This window comes from Bacillus rossius, chromosome 2 (assembly GCF_032445375.1).
Source record: "Bacillus rossius redtenbacheri isolate Brsri chromosome 2, Brsri_v3, whole genome shotgun sequence".
Lineage (NCBI taxonomy): Eukaryota > Metazoa > Arthropoda > Insecta > Phasmatodea > Bacillidae > Bacillus > Bacillus rossius.
The window spans coordinates 79,933,615-79,957,886 of NC_086331.1; the positions used below are offsets into that span (position 1 = coordinate 79,933,615).

General features: G+C 37.8%; 1 protein-coding gene across 2 annotated transcripts in view; it reads left to right on the forward strand.

The window, feature by feature from the left end:
• LOC134529400 (hydroxyproline dehydrogenase-like) overlaps window positions 1-12,098 on the forward strand; it is a 151,972-nt gene extending 139,874 nt beyond the window's left edge. Inside the window, exons 9-10 of one of the 2 annotated variants that reach the window (XR_010074560.1) lie at window positions 899-1,197; window positions 11,638-12,098. Coding sequence is in view for 1 of the 2 variants with exons in the window: in XM_063363434.1 (XP_063219504.1) it covers window positions 899-1,065 (167 nt within the window). In the remaining variant the exon portion in view is untranslated. Of the gene's footprint in view, window positions 1-898; window positions 1,360-11,637 lie in introns of those variants that run through there. The other variant, XM_063363434.1, reaches the window with a different exon arrangement.
• The last annotated feature ends 12,174 nt before the right edge of the window (window positions 12,099-24,272 follow it).

Below are 24,272 nucleotides of genomic sequence, written 5' to 3' on the forward strand. Positions count from 1 at the left end.
AAATTTTGAAATTTTCCCCGAATTTCTAGCATAAAAGTTACGGATTTTCAATATGAAGGCCGTAACGAAAATCGCAAAATTATGGGGTGGGGCATTCGATTCCTAGATGTACTAGTGATTTCTCTGGGCTAGCCTAACAGGAATACCGAACGTGTCACATGTAAATGCTTCAATACTGAACTTGTGACATTTCGCCCTAGACAGGAATCATCATTGCTGCATATTTGAGGTAATAATTATTTAGGCATGTTGAGGGTGAAATTTAGTATGTAACAGAAATGAAATGAAATAAGCATGGATTATATAAAAGTAAATTTAACAGGTTGAAATTTCAATGCCGATTTATGCACAAACTGCTATAGCAACGAACCGAAGTCTTCAAGATGGCGACCCACGTGTGGTAAAATGCGCCCGTATATATCATATCTTGCGAACATTGGGGGATGTATTTAGCATATTGTTGTGTCGTAGTAAACGCCATGATAGTGAAACTACCCTGAAACACGGTTAATGCGTATTTTTTAAGTTGAAACTACTTCTGTTTATGATTATAAATTATAACAGTATTAAAGGATAGGTGTACTATTATAAATTTTAATGTTTCACCAATACGCTTAGTAGGTACATTTCCTACGTGCGCGAAAGTTAATATATAAGAATGATTCCCTCGGGTCCGCCATCTTTTCGATATTTCTGAGACTTCCACAAATGGCAGCACCGTGTTTACACAATTCCGTTCCAACCGACTTCCGTTCCATTCACGAAATTACTCCTACAAATGCCGTATGCCTAGGGCTAAGATGTTTACACATCAATAAAACGTTCCATTGATGTTAGACTTCACGGCAACTTCTAGACTGCACCTCTCCAGTGATGAACATTTTGATTTGTGCCGCAGGTCGTGCTGGCTACACGGTGTACAAGGCCACCCCTACCGGCCCCTTGGCACAGGTGCTGCCATATCTGGCCCGAAGAGTGGCGGAGAACAGGGGAGTTTTACAAGGAGCCCGCAAGGAGAGGGAGCTCCTGCAAAAAGAGATCAAGTTCCGCCTGACGGCGCGATGAAGTACACCGCACTGTTTTCTATATGCATCAATAAATATTGTTTATGTGAAAATGGTCTCAATTAACTATTTTACGACGTGAATACTCAATAAGTACCACTAAGACATCTGCCATGAACCGTGTGGTTTAGAGGTAAATAATATATTATAAGGCATAAGTTAATATCCAGTTAAAATTACGGGGAAATGTAAAATTACTACTGTACCTCGCAACAATATGTGCATAATATGTTAAGGTGACAGGACTTGTAAGCATGAGCCATGTTGAAGATTAGAAATAAACAATTTCACTTTCCTCGTCCCGTTTTATTTAAGCGTTTGTGTGTGTCTATATATATATATATATATATATATATATATATATATATATAAATAATTCGCATGGATGAAATTTAACAGTCGCAGTTACAAAGCTCTGTATGAGTGCTAATGGCATATGTAATATATATTTTTGTGCGGTAATTTTTGTATCCAAACCAAACTATTAGAAGATTCCGACAACTCTACATCTTACAGCCTCGAGAGACAGCATTTCCTTTGCAACAATTGAGACATTTTCACGTATGATCCTCACATTTGACAACACATGTTCGGATTCACACACATTTGCTACAAACCTGCTTACCCATGTTTACATATTTGCTTAGAAATATTCGTCTACGTTTGCACATTTAGTTAAAAATATCTGGTTACCTGTGCCCCACTCCCAAACATTGCACTTGTTGTAACAATAGAACTTTAAGCCATTTTTAATTCCACCTACTTGAATTCCACCATTCTTAATTATGTCACATCAGGCAATTGATTTGCTACAAGATTCCGCCGTTTTGAAATATTATATCATGTCCACTCTTTTATTTTCTAGAACTTTTCGCTATTTCAGATTCCGCCATTTGGAATTATGTCACGTCTGCCATCTTGAAAATCTACTATCACTATCCAAAAAAAATTAGGAAAAAATAAATAAAATTTGTAAAAATGATTAGTTACAATTTTAATATCATTTTAATAAATAACACTGCTAGAGTTCACTGCTTTCATATTAGATTATTGTTTACCTGCTAGAGTGCAGTGGTATTATTTTTCCAGACAGCCAACTATTGTCAAGTCTGCCATTTTGTCAGCCATTTTGACCACCGCATAGAAAATCTGTCATTATTAACCTAGAAATTCGGAAAAAAATTAAAAAATGATTATCAAAAAATCTGTGGCGGTACATCGCGAAGACATCTACCGCGTTACGCCCACCATGCGGCTATCAGCACCGGCTGTCCCGTCGGTGTTTGTACACCCCTGGGCCAGAGGGCAGCGCGCACCCTGCAGGAGTCCCGTTAGCTCGGATGCCAAGGGGATTATCACCCCTCCTCCGCGCGGGCTAGCAGGCTGGTGAGGAGGAAAGGAGAGACAGTTCGAGTCTGCCTCTTAGCACGAGTAGGCTGTTGTGCACTGCAGACACTTGTAAATTTCTTAGCGCACTCGACGGCGCAAATAAATAGTGTGCAACAGTAAACCTATTGTTTATTCTAGCATGGTCTACCTGCCCCTCCCGAATAATCAGTAGCCTCTCGGCTACAAATCACTTTTTAATTTAGTGATTAATTCGATTGATTTCAGTCATTAGTTGATGCAATTTTAGCCTTATAATATTTACTAGCTGAACACAGGATGAAGGGGACCTTTTTCGAAATCAGATGTAGTTAGTAATTGTCTTCTTAATTTGAATTTCAAGTATGAAAATTAATTTATATCACTTTCAGGTCCCGACAGACGTTGTTCTGCCAGTTTATAGTTATTTACCTGGTCTGTATGTATTTTAGACTTTATAAAGCAATATATAAAAAAGCTGAAAAAAAGATTACTAATATTGAAAAGATTCCATTATCTAGGTAATGCTCAGCCTGCATTGCAATGCCTCATTCTGTTTTGTTTTGTAATATGTTTGAAGTAGTTCCACATATACCTACAAATCATCTATCCATCTCTCTATATATATTTATCTCTATCTACATCTATATACATCTATGTATCTCTCTATCTCTATTTATCTCTTTATATCTACATATATACTTCCCACTATCTCTATATCTTCTATATATAAGTCTCTATATATCTCTATGCATCTATAGGTATATCTCTTTATCTAACCCATTTCATTCTCTATACCTCGCTCTATCTCAACTTATCTCTCCGTCTCTATCTCGCTATATATATATCTCGCTCTATCTCTGTCTCTCTTTTATATTTAAATAAATTGTGTCGTGCATGCGCACTTATACAACAAAAACAGACGAAGTGCCGCTATATAAATTGAAATAAACACATTTTTTGACACGATTCGTACTCCAACTATTGAAAAATAATTAGACCGTCTCAGTAACCTTCATGGGCATGCGCATAACAAATCACCAAAATTGCATCGCAATCGGATGAATGGTACAGGAACGCATACGGCACAAACAAACGAAAATTAAAGACATGACAAACGCATCAAACGATGGTGCGTTTAAAATTCAAGGCAACTCTATCTAATGACGAAGTTAAGAACAAAACTGTTATTAGCGCCTTTATTTTGCTAGCCGCTGCGAGCTCCACTAAGCGGACTGGTCTAACCAAGGAGAAAAATATTAATTTGCCAGACCTTACTATGTGTATGATCGTGTGTCAGACATAGAGAAATGACAATCACTCACTATTTTTATGTCTATGACCTACGATTTTTTCTGTTATAAAATGAAATTATCACTTTTTCACTCCCTTAGGGATGGAATTTCATATTAATATGGGGTCTATGTGTTAATTCAGGTTATAATCTAGCTCTAGGCCAGATTTCATTCAAATCCATTCAGTAGCTTTTACGTGAAAGAGTAACAAACATCCATCCATCCATACTTACAAACTTTCGCGTTTATAATATTAGTAGGATTTAGTTAAATATCTCTTTCATTTTCCAAAAAAGTGATAGTTTCAAAAAATAAAACAACACATCATTAAAAAAATAATTTATCGTACAAGTAAAAACATGTAAATTACCAAAGTCTTTATCGCTTTACACAATTCTCTTAGTTTGCGAAGTGAGTCCTTTGCATCCCTTGACATGCTTTTTCAGGGCAGTTTCACGTGACAGTTGATCACTACACCTAGCACACAGCTGAGAGTTCTCAGTTTCGTTAAAAATATAAAGATATATTTAATGATGCATTGCACTGAACATGCGCGCAAACATCTTACCACAGAAGAAACATTTTTTTCCTACTCAATGCGCAACCAGTCCGTCACAATTCTTGATGTGCCTTTTCAAGTTTCTGTAGTTTATTAACTCGCTACAACACCTCTTGAACTGATATTAAACACATTTAGAGTTATTATTACAATCGTGTATTACATACTTGAAAATCTTCAAGTTCTTGATGTTGTCACAGTGTGACATATATTTTGACTGAAAGGCATCCATCTGTTATAGCATCTTACATTACCTCAATGTGTGGCATTGGAAGTTACCCAAGGACACTATAACATATGGAAGTTTCAGATATGTCGGATCGTTTACATTTACTGTACTATGTTATTATTTATTGTCGTCCCCAGGCCGTGGCTCCTTCCCGATCCCCGACGTGCGGCTGTGAATTTAGGTTGTAATTATTTTGGCCGACTAAGGGCGCTTGCACACGCTCCGGCACAACCGGAGCCGGAGTTGGCACCGGCTCCGGAAGACTCACAAGACAACAGTTCCTTATGGAGTGCCGCACACGCAGTCCGGGCCGGCAGGGAAACGGGTCCGGCTGCCGGCATGCCGGAGTGCAGCCGGAGAGGACCTCGATAATCCGGAATACCTGCCCGGCGCGGAGCTGGGAGGGGGAGTGGGCTGTCGTCGCTCGCACAATACAAAACCCTGGCACATAGTCCAGGCATTTTATGAGAAAAAGGGGTCGATTTATGGACAAATTGCAAGAAAAGGTTTTATTATATCAAAATTTGCAGAAAAATTCGTAGAATAACATATCCAAAATCCACCGAAATCCACTTTATTTTGGTAACTTTTTTCCGTAATTTGTCCAGGAAAAATGCGGAATAAATTAATAACTGGAAAACGATGCGTTCTACAAAAAAAGATATAGACACTAAAATTAAAGAGAGCCAAATTATCCATAACATATCATAAATGTACAAAAATCCACTAATAACTACTATTTGTTTTCTGGAATTCGTCCCGAAAAAACTAAAATATTGAAATAAATTGAAAATGGCGCATTATACAGCAAAATGTTTCAGGACAAAGTTAAAGTACACAACGATTTTCATAATATATTACAAATTCACAAAAATTAACACAAAATAGGTTTTTGGTTTTCCAGAAAATTTCCTGAAAAAAAAAAAAAGACAAAACGTTAACATATCGTACGTCAAGAAAAACGTGACTAAAATTAAAGACTTTTTTTGTATTAAATAAAATTTTAATTCACCAAACTCTGCTCATATATATATATATATATATGGTTCTTCTCGGTGAGGTGTTGGAGGTCTGTCGGAGCCCCGGCCTGGCGGGTAGCTGAGTGCTGCCTTTCGAAGGTGTTTGTAAGTAATGGCGAACTCGTAATTTTCTTTCACCTCTTGTAACATCTGGGGGCGTATTTTAAAATTGGGTTAGGATGACTTAACGTTTTGATTCTTTCCAGGAGTGCAGGCAGTGTGTGGTATCCAGTAATGTAAACTTTCTTTCGTTAATTTAGCTTAAGGATGGGTCGAGGTGTGTGTTAAGAATAATCATGTTATTTTAAAAAAATAATACTCGTTTCTATTTTATTTATTTCAAAAGAGTTTATTTAATATTTTTTTGTTTGTTACCAGAGATATTTTGACATGATTGACTTTATTTAATTATTTAATTAGTTATTTATTTACTTTTGTGTTGGTCACAGTTTACCAGAAATAAAACCTGAAACGATGTGGGATAAATAATACTTTATTTTCTTTCAGTCAACACCCTACACCCCCTGTCCTAAGGAGGTTAGACCATCCCGGTACCAGCTCTACTGCTACCACCCCCCCCCCCCCCCTAATGTTTATTTTGAGTGACATTTGTGTTGATCTTGACGGAGACCGAGGGCGATTGCGACAAAATGTGTGTTCTATATATATATATATATATATATATATATATATATATATATATATAGAACACACATTTTGTCGCAATCGCCCTCGGTCTCCGTCGATTGCGACAAAATGTGTGTTCTATATATATATATATATATATATATATATATATATATATAGAACACACATTTTGTCGCAATCGCCCTCGGTCTCCGTCAAGATCAACACAAATGTCACTCAAAATAAACATTAGGGGGGGGGGGGGGGTGGTAGCAGTAGAGCTGGTACCGGGATGGTCTAACCTCCTTAGGACAGGGGGTGTAGGGTGTTGACTGAAAGAAAATAAAGTATTATTTATCCCACATCGTTTCAGGTTTTATTTCTGGTAAACTGTGACCAACACAAAAGTTAATAAATAACTAATTAAATAATTAAATAAAGTCAATCATGTCAAAATATCTCTGGTAACAAACAAAAAAATATTAAATACTCTTTTGAAATAAATAAAATAGAAACGAGTATTATTTTTTTAAAATAACATGATTATTCTTAACACACACCTCGACCCATCCTTAAGCTAAATTAACGAAAGAAAGTTTACATTACTGGATACCACACACTGCCTGCACTCCTGGAAAGAATCAAAACGTTAAGTCATCCTAACCCAATTTTAAAATACGCCCCCAGATGTTACAAGAGGTGAAAGAAAATTACGAGTTCGCCATTACTTACAAACACCTTCGAAAGGCAGCACGCAGCTACCCGCCAGGCCGGGGCTCCGACAGACCTCCAACACCTCACCGAGAAGAACCATATATATATATATATATGAGCAGAGTTTGGTGAATTAAAATTATATTTAATACAAAAAAAGTCTTTAATTTTAGTCACGTTTTTCTTGACGTACGATATGTTAACGTTTTGTCTTTTTTTTTTTTTCAGGAAATTTTCTGGAAAACCAAAAACCTATTTTGTGTTAATTTTTGTGAATTTGTAATATATTATGAAAATCGTTGTGTACTTTAACTTTGTCCTGAAACATTTTGCTGTATAATGCGCCATTTTCAATTTATTTCAATATTTTAGTTTTTTCGGGACGAATTCCAGAAAACAAATAGTAGTTATTAGTGGATTTTTGTACATTTATGATATGTTATGGATAATTTGGCTCTCTTTAATTTTAGTGTCTATATCTTTTTTTGTAGAACGCATCGTTTTCCAGTTATTAATTTATTCCGCATTTTTCCTGGACAAATTACGGAAAAAAGTTACCAAAATAAAGTGGATTTCGGTGGATTTTGGATATGTTATTCTACGAATTTTTCTGCAAATTTTGATATAATAAAACCTTTTCTTGCAATTTGTCCATAAATCGACCCCTTTTTCTCATAAAATGCCTGGACTATCTGCCAGGGTTTTGTATTGTGCGAGCGACGACAGCCCACTCCCCCTCCCAGCTCCGCGCCGGGCAGGTATTCCGGATTATCGAGGTCCTCTCCGGCTGCACTCCGGCATGCCGGCAGCCGGACCCGTTTCCCTGCCGGCCCGGACTGCGTGTGCGGCACTCCATAAGGAACTGTTGTCTTGTGAGTCTTCCGGAGCCGGTGCCAACTCCGGCTCCGGTTGTGCCGGAGCGTGTGCAAGCGCCCTTAGTCGGCCAAAATAATTACAACCTAAATTCACAGCCGCACGTCGGGGATCGGGAAGGAGCCACGGCCTGGGGACGACAATAAATAATAACATAGTACAGTAAATGTAAACGATCCGACATATCTGAAACTTCCATATGTTATAGTGTCCTTGGGTAACTTCCAATGCCACACATTGAGGTAATGTAAGATGCTATAACAGATGGATGCCTTTCAGTCAAAATATATGTCACACTGTGACAACATCAAGAACTTGTCGTACATGTTTTTTTTATAAGTATTTTATTAAAATTTTATTATTTAAATTTTTTTATAAATTTAAAAAAAAATTTCATTAAAATCGGATAATAAATAAAGATTTTAAAGATGGCGGCCATAACGGAAATTGCAACGGTGACGTCATCATCCCATATGGCTGCCATGGCATCCTAGTTTTCAAGGTCATGACCTCGGCGGCTTAGAGCGGCTAGCTCTTAGGAGTTTTAAGCCGCTTTTAGGAATTTGGGTTTTTTCTAGGGCAAAACGACTTTTGAGGATTTTCGAAATCCTGATTTTTGAATTGGGGAATTTTTTGAGATTTTTTGACGGAATTTTTTTTCACAGAAATGTAAATTTTGGCGAATTTTAAGGAATTTTGGGCATTTTTTGGCCAATTTTGGCGAATTTTGAGGGTCAAAGGTCAAGGTCTAACTTGTCCCGTTACGCTATGTCCCGTTACACCCCTCCAAGATGGCCCCCGTGACGTCACAATCCAAGATGGCGGACCGGCTCTCTGCTCCACAGCCTTAAAGCCTGCCGCCGGACCGTCATTCATATACTACTCTTCATATTCATCAAAAACCCACTGAATAATTTACTGATTATATTAATGGATTCCCGTTCTAGGATCGATATTGATAAATGCAAAATAAATATTTAGACAAAAATACTTATTTAATAAATCATATTCAAAATCCTAAAAGAGGCTTAATTAAGTTCCTCATATACCAGCCTCCAGTAAGACTTTATGACCGCCAACTGGGAAATTTGTATTTATTAATCTAGAAATTCGAAAAATATTCCAAAATTCATTATAAAACCACATATTAATATAATTATTCAGGCGATAATTTCCCGTCTTTTGTTTGATTCAAGGCCAGTGATAAGGATAACTAAGCTTAAAATATTTTTTTAAAGTCTGTTTTCCATTACTTTTCGTGGAGTTTATTAATCATTGAATCTACGAAAAACAACTTCAGATCTGACAGTTCGAAGACTATGTCTTGACTGCTTGAAATATGTTATATTAGCTATCGACGAAGGTCTTGAAGTTCGGAAATGTCTGGTCTATACGCAGTGGCGTAGCCAGGATTTGTGTATGGGGGGTGTTAAGCGAGGGGTCCGGGGGTCCTCCTCCGGGAAAATTTGGATTTTAAGGTGTAAAATAGTGCTATTTTAGTAGTTTTCGGTACTTAAATTTAAATGTTGTAATGGTAAAATTTTTATTAATTTTAATATGAAATTTGTTTGAGTGATGAATAACAAAATTTAAATAAAGATTTTGGTGCTAAGGGGGGGGGGGGTTGAACCCCTTACCCCCCCCCCTGGCTTCGCCACTGTATAAACGTCTGACATTATTCATTCCCTGGTCTCGTGGTGCGAAGACACGTGGCCTATGTTTGTATATCATTGTACATTAACTGGTTGGAATGCATTAAATGCATAAAAAAATAGACTTCCAAGTTAGGCAGCGTGACATCATATTCAATTCGTCGGACAGGTATCTTGTCGAAGTTGTAATTATTTTAATAAGTGGTTTTCTAGTGAATTTTGGAATTTATTTCGAATTTATAGTTCAATAAATACAAATTACCCAGATGGCGGTCATGAAGGCTTACTGGAGGCTGGTATATGAGGAACTTAAGCCTCTTTTAGGATTTTGAGTATGATTTATTAAATAAGTATTTTTGTCTAAATATTTCTATTGCATTTATCAATATTCATCCCAGGACGGGAATCCATTAATTTAATCAGTAAATTAATAAGTGGTTTTTTGATGATTATTGTAATATTTCCTTTTTTTGTTAATTGTTTTAAATATTTAAGATGGCGGTCAATATGTTAATATAGCCTCATCCTTTGACCCGGGGGGGGGGGGGGGGGAGAGAATTTAAGCTTCTGTTAGGACTTTCCACCATATTTATTGAAGTTATTACTTTTTACATAAAGAAATTCATTTTTTGCTTCGATCTACTACTGAACAAAGGACAGGAAATGATCGAATCAATCAGTATATATTAAAGATTTTTTGATGAATTGTGAAATTTTTCTTGTTTTTCTAGCTAAATAATAACGGATTTCTCAAATGGCATCCAAATGTCAAGATGGCGGTGCCACAGATATAAATAATGATAAATGCACTCTAGTGAGTAAAAATTAAACTAATGTGGCATTAGCGCACTCTAGCAGACAAAAAAAAAATTTTGGCCTCCAGCAGACGAAACCATATGGCGGACATGACGACATACTAGCTGACGATATATACCTTGGTATTATTGGTGGGAGGTCAGTCTTCGTTGGCTTTAGTGGAGGAAGGATCCGTCATCTTTTTTTATTTTTGCCCTCACCGGGTTTGAACCGGATTTGAACGTAAGTGCATTTTTTAAAAAAAAAAATATTTAAATTTGATTAGTTAAATATTTATAAATTTTAAATTTTTTCCTAAACTATTAGCTAAATAATTATGGATATTTAAGATGGCGGTCGTATGCCATAATACAAGATGGCAAATAGTGTATTTATAAATTTTTATAATAAACAATTTTTATAATTTTAAATCTTTTCTCCTTTTTTTGGAATATTAATTACAGATTTTTAATTTTGTAGCCATAGAGAAAATAGCAACTGTCTTTAAATTTTAATTAATTAATAATTTATTACTTAAAGTTTTGATAAATTTTGAAATTTTCCCCGAATTTCTAGCATAAAAGTTACGGATTTTCAATATGAAGGCCGTAACGAAAATCGCAAAATTATGGGGTGGGGCATTCGATTCCTAGATGTACTAGTGATTTCTCTGGGCTAGCCTAACAGGAATACCGAACGTGTCACATGTAAATGCTTCAATACTGAACTTGTGACATTTCGCCCTAGACAGGAATCATCATTGCTGCATATTTGAGGTAATAATTATTTAGGCATGTTGAGGGTGAAATTTAGTATGTAACAGAAATGAAATGAAATAAGCATGGATTATATAAAAGTAAATTTAACAGGTTGAAATTTCAATGCCGATTTATGCACAAACTGCTATAGCAACGAACCGAAGTCTTCAAGATGGCGACCCACGTGTGGTAAAATGCGCCCGTATATATCATATCTTGCGAACATTGGGGGATGTATTTAGCATATTGTTGTGTCGTAGTAAACGCCATGATAGTGAAACTACCCTGAAACACGGTTAATGCGTATTTTTTAAGTTGAAACTACTTCTGTTTATGATTATAAATTATAACAGTATTAAAGGATAGGTGTACTATTATAAATTTTAATGTTTCACCAATACGCTTAGTAGGTACATTTCCTACGTGCGCGAAAGTTAATATATAAGAATGATTCCCTCGGGTCCGCCATCTTTTCGATATTTCTGAGACTTCCACAAATGGCAGCACCGTGTTTACACAATTCCGTTCCAACCGACTTCCGTTCCATTCACGAAATTACTCCTACAAATGCCGTATGCCTAGGGCTAAGATGTTTACACATCAATAAAACGTTCCATTGATGTTAGACTTCACGGCAACTTCTAGACTGCACCTCTCCAGTGATGAACATTTTGATTTGTGCCGCAGGTCGTGCTGGCTACACGGTGTACAAGGCCACCCCTACCGGCCCCTTGGCACAGGTGCTGCCATATCTGGCCCGAAGAGTGGCGGAGAACAGGGGAGTTTTACAAGGAGCCCGCAAGGAGAGGGAGCTCCTGCAAAAAGAGATCAAGTTCCGCCTGACGGCGCGATGAAGTACACCGCACTGTTTTCTATATGCATCAATAAATATTGTTTATGTGAAAATGGTCTCAATTAACTATTTTACGACGTGAATACTCAATAAGTACCACTAAGACATCTGCCATGAACCGTGTGGTTTAGAGGTAAATAATATATTATAAGGCATAAGTTAATATCCAGTTAAAATTACGGGGAAATGTAAAATTACTACTGTACCTCGCAACAATATGTGCATAATATGTTAAGGTGACAGGACTTGTAAGCATGAGCCATGTTGAAGATTAGAAATAAACAATTTCACTTTCCTCGTCCCGTTTTATTTAAGCGTTTGTGTGTGTCTATATATATATATATATATATATATATATATATATATATATATATATATATATATATATAAATAATTCGCATGGATGAAATTTAACAGTCGCAGTTACAAAGCTCTGTATGAGTGCTAATGGCATATGTAATATATATTTTTGTGCGGTAATTTTTGTATCCAAACCAAACTATTAGAAGATTCCGACAACTCTACATCTTACAGCCTCGAGAGACAGCATTTCCTTTGCAACAATTGAGACATTTTCACGTATGATCCTCACATTTGACAACACATGTTCGGATTCACACACATTTGCTACAAACCTGCTTACCCATGTTTACATATTTGCTTAGAAATATTCGTCTACGTTTGCACATTTAGTTAAAAATATCTGGTTACCTGTGCCCCACTCCCAAACATTGCACTTGTTGTAACAATAGAACTTTAAGCCATTTTTAATTCCACCTACTTGAATTCCACCATTCTTAATTATGTCACATCAGGCAATTGATTTGCTACAAGATTCCGCCGTTTTGAAATATTATATCATGTCCACTCTTTTATTTTCTAGAACTTTTCGCTATTTCAGATTCCGCCATTTGGAATTATGTCACGTCTGCCATCTTGAAAATCTACTATCACTATCCAAAAAAAATTAGGAAAAAATAAATAAAATTTGTAAAAATGATTAGTTACAATTTTAATATCATTTTAATAAATAACACTGCTAGAGTTCACTGCTTTCATATTAGATTATTGTTTACCTGCTAGAGTGCAGTGGTATTATTTTTCCAGACAGCCAACTATTGTCAAGTCTGCCATTTTGTCAGCCATTTTGACCACCGCATAGAAAATCTGTCATTATTAACCTAGAAATTCGGAAAAAAATTAAAAAATGATTATCAAAAAATCTGTGGCGGTACATCGCGAAGACATCTACCGCGTTACGCCCACCATGCGGCTATCAGCACCGGCTGTCCCGTCGGTGTTTGTACACCCCTGGGCCAGAGGGCAGCGCGCACCCTGCAGGAGTCCCGTTAGCTCGGATGCCAAGGGGATTATCACCCCTCCTCCGCGCGGGCTAGCAGGCTGGTGAGGAGGAAAGGAGAGACAGTTCGAGTCTGCCTCTTAGCACGAGTAGGCTGTTGTGCACTGCAGACACTTGTAAATTTCTTAGCGCACTCGACGGCGCAAATAAATAGTGTGCAACAGTAAACCTATTGTTTATTCTAGCATGGTCTACCTGCCCCTCCCGAATAATCAGTAGCCTCTCGGCTACAAATCACTTTTTAATTTAGTGATTAATTCGATTGATTTCAGTCATTAGTTGATGCAATTTTAGCCTTATAATATTTACTAGCTGAACACAGGATGAAGGGGACCTTTTTCGAAATCAGATGTAGTTAGTAATTGTCTTCTTAATTTGAATTTCAAGTATGAAAATTAATTTATATCACTTTCAGGTCCCGACAGACGTTGTTCTGCCAGTTTATAGTTATTTACCTGGTCTGTATGTATTTTAGACTTTATAAAGCAATATATAAAAAAGCTGAAAAAAAGATTACTAATATTGAAAAGATTCCATTATCTAGGTAATGCTCAGCCTGCATTGCAATGCCTCATTCTGTTTTGTTTTGTAATATGTTTGAAGTAGTTCCACATATACCTACAAATCATCTATCCATCTCTCTATATATATTTATCTCTATCTACATCTATATACATCTATGTATCTCTCTATCTCTATTTATCTCTTTATATCTACATATATACTTCCCACTATCTCTATATCTTCTATATATAAGTCTCTATATATCTCTATGCATCTATAGGTATATCTCTTTATCTAACCCATTTCATTCTCTATACCTCGCTCTATCTCAACTTATCTCTCCGTCTCTATCTCGCTATATATATATCTCGCTCTATCTCTGTCTCTCTTTTATATTTAAATAAATTGTGTCGTGCATGCGCACTTATACAACAAAAACAGACGAAGTGCCGCTATATAAATTGAAATAAACACATTTTTTGACACGATTCGTACTCCAACTATTGAAAAATAATTAGACCGTCTCAGTAACCTTCATGGGCATGCGCATAACAAATCACCAAAATTGCATCGCAATCGGATGAATGGTACAGGAACGCATACGGCACAAACAAACGAAAATTAAAGACATGACAAACGCATCAAACGATGGTGCGTTTAAAATTCAAGGCAACTCTATCTAATGACGAAGTTAAGAACAAAACTGTTATTAGCGCCTTTATTTTGCTAGCCGCTGCGAGCTCCACTAAGCGGACTGGTCTAACCAAGGAGAAAAATATTAATTTGCCAGACCTTACTATGTGTATGATCGTGTGTCAGACATAGAGAAATGACAATCACTCACTATTTTTATGTCTATGACCTACGATTTTTTCTGTTATAAAATGAAATTATCACTTTTTCACTCCCTTAGGGATGGAATTTCATATTAATATGGGGTCTATGTGTTAATTCAGGTTATAATCTAGCTCTAGGCCAAATTTCATTCAAATCCATTCAGTAGCTTTTACGTGAAAGAGTAACAAACATCCATCCATCCATACTTACAAACTTTCGCGTTTATAATATTAGTAGGATTTAGTTAAATATCTCTTTCATTTTCCAAAAAAGTGATAGTTTCAAAAAATAAAACAACACATCATTAAAAAAATAATTTATCGTACAAGTAAAAACATGTAAATTACCAAAGTCTTTATCGCTTTACACAATTCTCTTAGTTTGCGAAGTGAGTCCTTTGCATCCCTTGACATGCTTTTTCAGGGCAGTTTCACGTGACAGTTGATCACTACACCTAGCACACAGCTGAGAGTTCTCAGTTTCGTTAAAAATATAAAGATATATTTAATGATGCATTGCACTGAACATGCGCGCAAACATCTTACCACAGAAGAAACATTTTTTTCCTACTCAATGCGCAACCAGTCCGTCACAATTCTTGATGTGCCTTTTCAAGTTTCTGTAGTTTATTAACTCGCTACAACACCTCTTGAACTGATATTAAACACATTTAGAGTTATTATTACAATCGTGTATTACATACTTGAAAATCTTCAAGTTCTTGATGTTGTCACAGTGTGACATATATTTTGACTGAAAGGCATCCATCTGTTATAGCATCTTACATTACCTCAATGTGTGGCATTGGAAGTTACCCAAGGACACTATAACATATGGAAGTTTCAGATATGTCGGATCGTTTACATTTACTGTACTATGTTATTATTTATTGTCGTCCCCAGGCCGTGGCTCCTTCCCGATCCCCGACGTGCGGCTGTGAATTTAGGTTGTAATTATTTTGGCCGACTAAGGGCGCTTGCACACGCTCCGGCACAACCGGAGCCGGAGTTGGCACCGGCTCCGGAAGACTCACAAGACAACAGTTCCTTATGGAGTGCCGCACACGCAGTCCGGGCCGGCAGGGAAACGGGTCCGGCTGCCGGCATGCCGGAGTGCAGCCGGAGAGGACCTCGATAATCCGGAATACCTGCCCGGCGCGGAGCTGGGAGGGGGAGTGGGCTGTCGTCGCTCGCACAATACAAAACCCTGGCACATAGTCCAGGCATTTTATGAGAAAAAGGGGTCGATTTATGGACAAATTGCAAGAAAAGGTTTTATTATATCAACATTTGCAGAAAAATTCGTAGAATAACATATCCAAAATCCACCGAAATCCACTTTATTTTGGTAACTTTTTTCCGTAATTTGTCCAGGAAAAATGCGGAATAAATTAATAACTGGAAAACGATGCGTTCTACAAAAAAAGATATAGACACTAAAATTAAAGAGAGCCAAATTATCCATAACATATCATAAATGTACAAAAATCCACTAATAACTACTATTTGTTTTCTGGAATTCGTCCCGAAAAAACTAAAATATTGAAATAAATTGAAAATGGCGCATTATACAGCAAAATGTTTCAGGACAAAGTTAAAGTACACAACGATTTTCATAATATATTACAAATTCACAAAAATTAACACAAAATAGGTTTTTGGTTTTCCAGAAAATTTCCTGAAAAAAAAAAAAAGACAAAACGTTAACATATCGTACGTCAAGAAAAACGTGACTAAAATTAAAGACTTTTTTTGTATTAAATATAATTTTAATTCACCAAACTCTGCTCATATATATATATATATGGTTCTTCTCGGTGAGGTGTTGGAGGTCTGTCGGAGCCCCGGCCTGGCGGGTAGCTGCGTGCTGCCTTTCGAAGGTGTTTGTAAGTAATGGCGAACTCGTAATTTTCTTTCACCTCTTGTAACATCTGGGGGCGTATTTTAAAATTGGGTTAGGATGACTTAACGTTTTGATTCTTTCCAGGAGTGCAGGCAGTGTGTGGTATCCAGTAATGTAAACTTTCTTTCGTTAATTTAGCTTAAGGATGGGTCGAGGTGTGTGTTAAGAATAATCATGTTATTTTAAAAAAATAATACTCGTTTCTATTTTATTTATTTCAAAAGAGTATTTAATATTTTTTTGTTTGTTACCAGAGATATTTTGACATGATTGACTTTATTTAATTATTTAATTAGTTATTTATTTACTTTTGTGTTGGTCACAGTTTACCAGAAATAAAACCTGAAACGATGTGGGATAAATAATACTTTATTTTCTTTCAGTCAACACCCTACACCCCCTGTCCTAAGGAGGTTAGACCATCCCGGTACCAGCTCTACTGCTACCACCCCCCCCCCCCCCTAATGTTTATTTTGAGTGACATTTGTGTTGATCTTGACGGAGACCGAGTGCGATTGCGACAAAATGTGTGTTCTATATATATATATATATATATATATATATATATATATATATATATATATATATATATATATATATATATATATATATAATATTTTGTGACTCGTCCTGGAAAATCTTTAAAAATTCAATAAAACGAAAACGGATCATCGTATTGAAAAGTTTCGGTGGGACAAACAGAAGCACACAAAATTTCCTATACTAGATCCTAAATTCACTGAAATCTGGTAAATAGATTTTATTTTGTGATCGGCCACGGAAAAAGTATTGAATATGTAGGCTAAATAACAGAAAGCATTGTATCCCATGTCAAATTATGTCAGATCCGAACTATATTTATTTTCCATAATATATTTTAAAGTCACTTAAATTATAATCCTTTTTCAGTTAGTGATGTGTTAAAACGTTTTTGAAATCTACCAAAATTATTTTCCAGAAGAAAAAAAACCAGACTCATTTCAACTGCTTATCGTTTGAAAGAAAAATTCGACACGTCCAGTCTCACAAAACATACCATACAATTAAATTTACACCAGATTTCCAGTGACCTGTTTCGAGAAGAAATAGAAAAATATACACACATTGGGATGCACTCTGCAACACACAATACTGAATATACATGCATGGATATGTAGGAACACCCTACCTTAAAAGCCGTCACAGTAATTGCAGTCCTCGGGAGGTAATTTACACCGGTTTTTACAGGTTGATCCATGACAGTTTCCACAAGCCGAATTACATGAGATGCCGTGTTTCCTACAACTGCAGTTGGATGCACCGCAACCATATTCCTTGCAAGTGCACCTGATTACCTTCAAAAGGCATTCCGGAGCTGTTGGCTTGTCTGTCGAAATTGGCAAGAGAAGGTGGCCACATTTTCTCCCTCCCCATTCTTCTGGATTCATCTTTATTCCCTTCCATTCTTGTATCTGATAGAAAACCCTTAAGAAATGGAAACGAGCTAAAGCACTAGTTGGAGGTAACTGTTCTGGTTGTACACATTTGGAACTAGTAGCTGCTTTCTCACTAAATACTTTAAAACGTAAAGTGTCGAGTGTGTCACTTCTCGACCCATTGTACAGGCGTACTAGCAGCTGCTCTCCCGATTTTACAATGTCTTCTTTTGACACACTGGGAATACTATCTGAAAATACTTTCGCAAGTTGCCTGAAGGCACTGTCATTCTCGATCAGTTCCAATATTTTCCCCTTTCCTATACCATAGATGTGTGATAATGTGTCACATCCCATGAATGCACGGCAGAAAAGAATATTATTACAAATTTCATCACCGAGCTTCAGCTTTAGCTCCTTAATGTGATATGTTTTCTTCTGCCTTTGTTCACTTTTTAAACACAAACAGTTATGTGGTTGTGGGTCGAAGTAGTATAGTAAAAGGACAAGTAAATCTGTGTCTGTTCCTATAACTGGTGTCAACTGTTATTTTGCACATTTTAGAGCTTCTTGGACAATGTAAATATCTGCATCACCTGGTGCTTCGACAAAAGGACATTCTGCTTCGCGTAAATGCATTGCTAATAACCTTAAAAATGGTCCTTTATTTTGCTCCTTCAAAAGAAACATATCTTTACGGAGTGATAGTTGCATTTCTCCTGTGAATTCCACTACAGGTGATGCATTACCTCTTGTTCTTCTCATATACTGTCTCTTTAGTACTGTGTTTTTTCCCATATCCATCAAATACAGTAGTTGATAATCCATAATTTTGATAAAGGCCAATTATATAATGCAATATTTTGCTCTTAATTTAATTCACGATTTATTCTAAGTGCGGTGCACGGTTTCAGTTTTTTTTTCTTTTGATAACATTTTTCCGGGACATTTCCTGGAAAACCAAAAACCAATTAAATGTTGATCTGTGTGAAATTCTAATATATTATGAAAAACATTGTTTACTTTCTTTTTCCTAAACCATTATGCTGTAATTTACACAATTTTCGATTTTTTTCATTTTTAATATTTTTTCCGGGACTAATCCTGGAAAACGAAGCAGAAGGTATAAGCGGATTTTCTTGAACTATGTAGTATATGTTATGGAAAAGTTAATGTTCTTTAATTTTTGTCTCTGCAGGTTTTGTCGTCAGATGCACCGTTTTAGAATTATTGTGTTGTTTTTTTTTCGCGTTTTTCTGGAATAAAACCCGGAAAAAAAGGTACCAAAAGAAAGTTGATTTCGGTGGATTTTGGATATGTTATTCTACGAATTTTTCTGCGAATTTTGATGTAAAAAAACATTTTCTTGCAATTTGTCCATGTTTTTTTCATATCTTTCCTGGACTAACAGTGCAGCAAAGACTTGTGAGATGGCAGGGTTCAGGTACGATGCTGTGACGCTGATTGAATTGGTAGAAACCAAACCGTGTTTGTGGGACAAAACCAGCGATAGTTTTAAAGATCGCACAGAGAAGCAGAACGCATGGCTGGAAGTGTGCGCATTTTTGGAACCTAAATTGCATGACATAGACAGAAAACAGCAAATAAAAATAAGTAGCAAGTACAATATGTAAAACCTCCTGTTCCAAACGGGGCACATGTTTTTACCGCGGATGCTGAAACCAAACTACCGGCTTGCTGGTGCGTGTGCAAGGACATCACTGCCGGCGCCGGAGCCGCTGCCGGAGAGGGCTCCGGAATAAACCGGAGCGTGTGCAAGGACAGCTCCGGGCGCCGGATCCGTTGCCGGAGCTAGCACCGGGAAAATACCGGTGCGTGTGCAAGCGCCCTAAGGGTGCTTGCACACGCTCCGGCACAACCGGAGCCGGAGTTGGCACCGGCACCGGAGGACTCACAAGACAACAGTTCCTTATGGAGTGCCGCACACGCAGTCCGGGCCGGCAGGGAAACGGGTCCGGCTGCCGGCATGCCGGAGTGCAGCCGGAGATGTCCTCGATAATCCGGACTACCTGCCCGGCGCGGAGCTGGGCAGGGGAGTGGGCTGCCGTCACCAGGGCCGCAACTAGAGTCTCTGGTACCCGGGGCATGAATGGATTAATGCGCGCCCCCCCCCCCCCCCCGCCCTCTTTTTTTGCACATACCACACCAATAAAGCGGGGGGTCCGGGGGTCCTCCCACGGAAAAATGGTGCTATTTAAGCATTTTCCATACCTACATGTAACACTGTCTGTGCTACTGTACCTCCCATGCATTAACCCACTATGTCCATAAAGTAGTCCGTATAATCACTAGACTTGTTCATTAAATATGTTGAGACGTTATATTATAATCAGATTAGACATTCCTGGCATGCAAGTTAAAAAACTTTTTACCAGTTACCAGTTGTAGGAATTACAATGCAAGCGATTTCGGCGCCACCACAGCTTTGCGCCCGGGGCGTATTGCCCCGCTTGCCCCCCCCCCTCCCCCCCTCTAGTTGCGGCCCTGGCCGTCACAGCAGGTACCTCAGTCGCTCGCACAATACAAAACACTAGCACAGTGCAGCAAAGACTTGCGAGATGGCAGGGTTCAGGTACGACGCTACGACACTGATTGAATTGGTAGAAACCAGACCGTGTTTGTGGGACAAAACCAGCGATAGTTTTAAAGATCGCACAGAGAAGCAGAACGCATGGCGGAAGTGTGCGCATTTTTGGAACCTAAATTTCATGACTTGGACAGAAAACAGCAAATAAAAAAAGGGAACAAGTACAATATGTACAACCTCCTATTCCAAACGGGGCACATGTTTCTACCGCGGATGCTGAAACCAAACTACCGGCTTGCTGGTGCGTGTGCAAGGACATCACTGCCGGCGCCGGAGCCGCTGCCGGAGAGGGCTCCGGAATAAACCGGAGCGTGTGCAAGGACAGCTCCGGGCGCCGGATCCGTTGCCGGAGCTAGCTAGCGCCCTAACTCAGTGAGAGGTGGGGTTCGTGCCTACTGTGGCCGGGACCGGGAGCTGGGCAGAGGGGGAGGTGATGAACAGGGCAGGAGTATGGGAGTGGAGATCGAACCAGGAAACGTCCGCTGTTAGTCTACGAGATGTTTTATTTAGTCCTTTTCCCTGAGCGCGCCTGACCCACAACGATGTTACGGGACACGTCCCCCGCCGCGCCGTGAACGAACGCAAATTGCCGGTCATCCACGAGGGCGCACTACTCCGCGACTGAAGATGTCGAACGTGGGAGCTAGCCGAAATGACGGTAGCGACGCTAGCAACGCGCGTGGCAGAGGGCCCCCGGACTCGCGGAGCGCAGCGTTACAGAACCTCCCTCGACGGCAGCCAAGCGGCGACTGTCGACTCCCCGCCAGGGCTGCCACTCATGGGTTTTTCCGCCCAGATCTGGGTTTTTCCGATGGTGTTTGGGTTTCTGGGTTTTTAAATAATGAATTCCGACAATTCTAGGTTTTTTATAAATTTAATTATTTTTATACCTAAAACAATAATAAAGGTAGTAGCTACTGTATCTGTTGCAATATCTGTTTGATAAATGCAAACAAGTAAATGCATTTCACACACAAGAATACATATAAACACAAAACTAGTTTTCAAAAAGCTAAGTCGAATATTAAATTAGACACATTCTTCAAAGAGGCTTGCAGAACACAAAACCAAAGCAACAATTAACCTTCAAACCGATCTTTTAGAATCAGACTCTGAATAAAGACTGACGTACATTATGCAGTTTTATAAAAACAATTACCGGTTTAAAGAATGCAGTGATGGTGTTTGTTTGTTATGTATATATTTGTAGGTTTTTTTATGATATGTGCTGGTCCAAGAATTATTTATACAGCCATTTTGCTGCAGTGTAATTTTCTTGTATTGGTTGTATGTAACCGTTTTCAGTCTTGTAAGGTAATTAATTGTTTTATATTAAAACCAGTTATGTTTATATTTTTGAATTAGTACGCAAACATTTTCAACGATAGCATTTTAGACGCATATGGGTTTTTTTTACCCATGTGTCTGGGTTTTTTTGTAGGTTATCTAGGTTTTTCATGAATATTAGAGTGGCAGCCCTGCTCCCCCCCCCCCCCCCCACGCACGACTGCATCGTCGCGCGAGAGGAGGGTGGGAAGGGGGGAAAGCGGCACGGAGGGTCGCGTGTCCACTGCGGGCCAGGCGCGGCCCCTGTACAAAGCTACACGATTCAAACAAAACACATAACTACCCTATTTGAATACACAATTACAAGTTAAGTTATTTACAAATAATTATACAAAGATGTCCGTCCTTGAGCGGTCCAGAAGCGAAGTTAGGGCGCACGCGGGTGCGTCCCTAGCACGGAGCACTCATTGCACTGCACAGAGGGGTTAGGGGGAAATAGCCCCCCTCAGGTACCCGGCGGTGGGCAGAAACGGCCTCTAAGTCTATGAGGGCACGACGACTGTCGTCAGTATTAACGAAAGGATTAGTATAAATTACTATAGAGAAATAAGAACATATTGCCATTTATAACCAAACATAATATATTAAAAAGAATTAAGACATACCTATTGAAATAAACAACTGGGAAACAAAATTACACGCAAATATCAGATTGGTGCTGGTTGTAATTATAGGCCTTTGTAAAAACAACAATGTAAAACAAACATCAACAAAACAATTAACATATTAACAAAATATTACTGAGCATTATTATATATATTAAGTAACGAGCTCGTGAACAATTAGGTACGTACCAAGTATTTATTTTAGATATAAGTAAAAACAGGTTAAGTTACTCAACAAATATTATTAAAAACATTAATTCATCAAACAAATATTAAATTATTGAAGTCTTCTTATAATTCTTTCTTCAGAATGAAACTTAATTGCCGGAAATGTTCCAAAGTGTAGAAATCCGTGTTACTTCGTTGATTCAAGTTAAATAACAGAAACTTGCATGATGATCACGCAGAAGTTGAAAACAGTTACATAACCTTAAAATAATAATAATGAAATTTCTGGCCTTTGTTTTGAAGAGGTCAATTCCCAAAAATGAATTTAGATTCCTGAAACACCAAAGCCAGGATGAGGCCCATGACTCGAACCGCTATGGAATGAAACCACAAAAATATTAACCTCCATACATAAAAAATAATTATCATGGGATACACTTTTCCCACAGACGAAACATTTACTCACCCAAATCGGCGGTAACAGAGAGTTTGTTACATTTTATGATGGTTTTTACATCCGCACCAAAAAATTACATGCCAAATGGCCGAAAAGAAATTGAAAAAGGGCAAGGTAAGTCTTTTTCGTTTGGCACGACAGAAATCATAGAATTTACAATAAGTAGAGGGTATACAAACAGAACAAAATATTCATAGAACCAGTATAGTAGTACTTAGTGTTTCCCTTACACATTTGATTATAACAGAAACAAACACATTTAAGACATTATTAATTAAATAGTTACACAAAACTTTAACATTAAGATAATGAAATATGTAAAGATAAATAAATATTAAATACAATCTTTGCATAAAAATATTAAAATTTATTTAACATGAAAGATTAAAAAAAAGAAATGTGAATAAATTAATTACTCATAAAATCACGAGTGCCATACCTAGAAACGGCACAACAGTAGGTGCAGTTGGGTGGTGGAACACCATTAGTTGCTGTTGCTGACACTGCATACATTAAAGTCTCTTCTAATGCTGTCAGTGACAATGGCCCACCAATTAAGATCTCTGGAGTTGTAAGCATCGTTTCCACCAGAACCTCTGCAGCTGTTTACATCGTTGTCATCGATATATCCGTCACCACCAATGTTTCTGCTGTTGGCATTGTTACACTTCACTCTCTCTAGATGACCTGTGTAACTGGTGGATCTTTTAGTTTCAAAAGGCTGAACAAAAAAGGCGTGATTTTGTCTAGATATAAGTAACTCTATGTTTATTTAACTCTTAATTACTTTCAAATTAAAATCAACACATTTGATAAATTGATTGTAAAATGTATTCAAATTATTAAATTATATTAAAATATATTAAATTAACATCATTTAAAGAATCGGATGGCCATAATTAGAAAATTGCCATTAAATTTCATTGGACATAATTAAAACCGATTCAGAAACAATAAACAGGTTAAGTTTTACAATCCCAACGTTAGCGCTTGGAGCGATTAAAGTCCCGAAAGAAAAGTTTCTGGTGTTCCGATATTTTCAACTTCGTGATCGAATGGTTATTCTGAACACATAAAAAAAGCTGGAGGACTGGAGGTTCGATGTTCGCTGGCCGAAGTTGAGCTGTCAGCATGGCGTCAGGGCACCTTAGTCGTCCTGTTTGCTGGAGGAAGGACTCGAGGGTGGTGGTGTTAGGTCCGCATCCGGCCTTTAGCCCCTGTCTGCAAACAAGCCCGAATCAAACATGTTCAGAACTGGTTCACAGA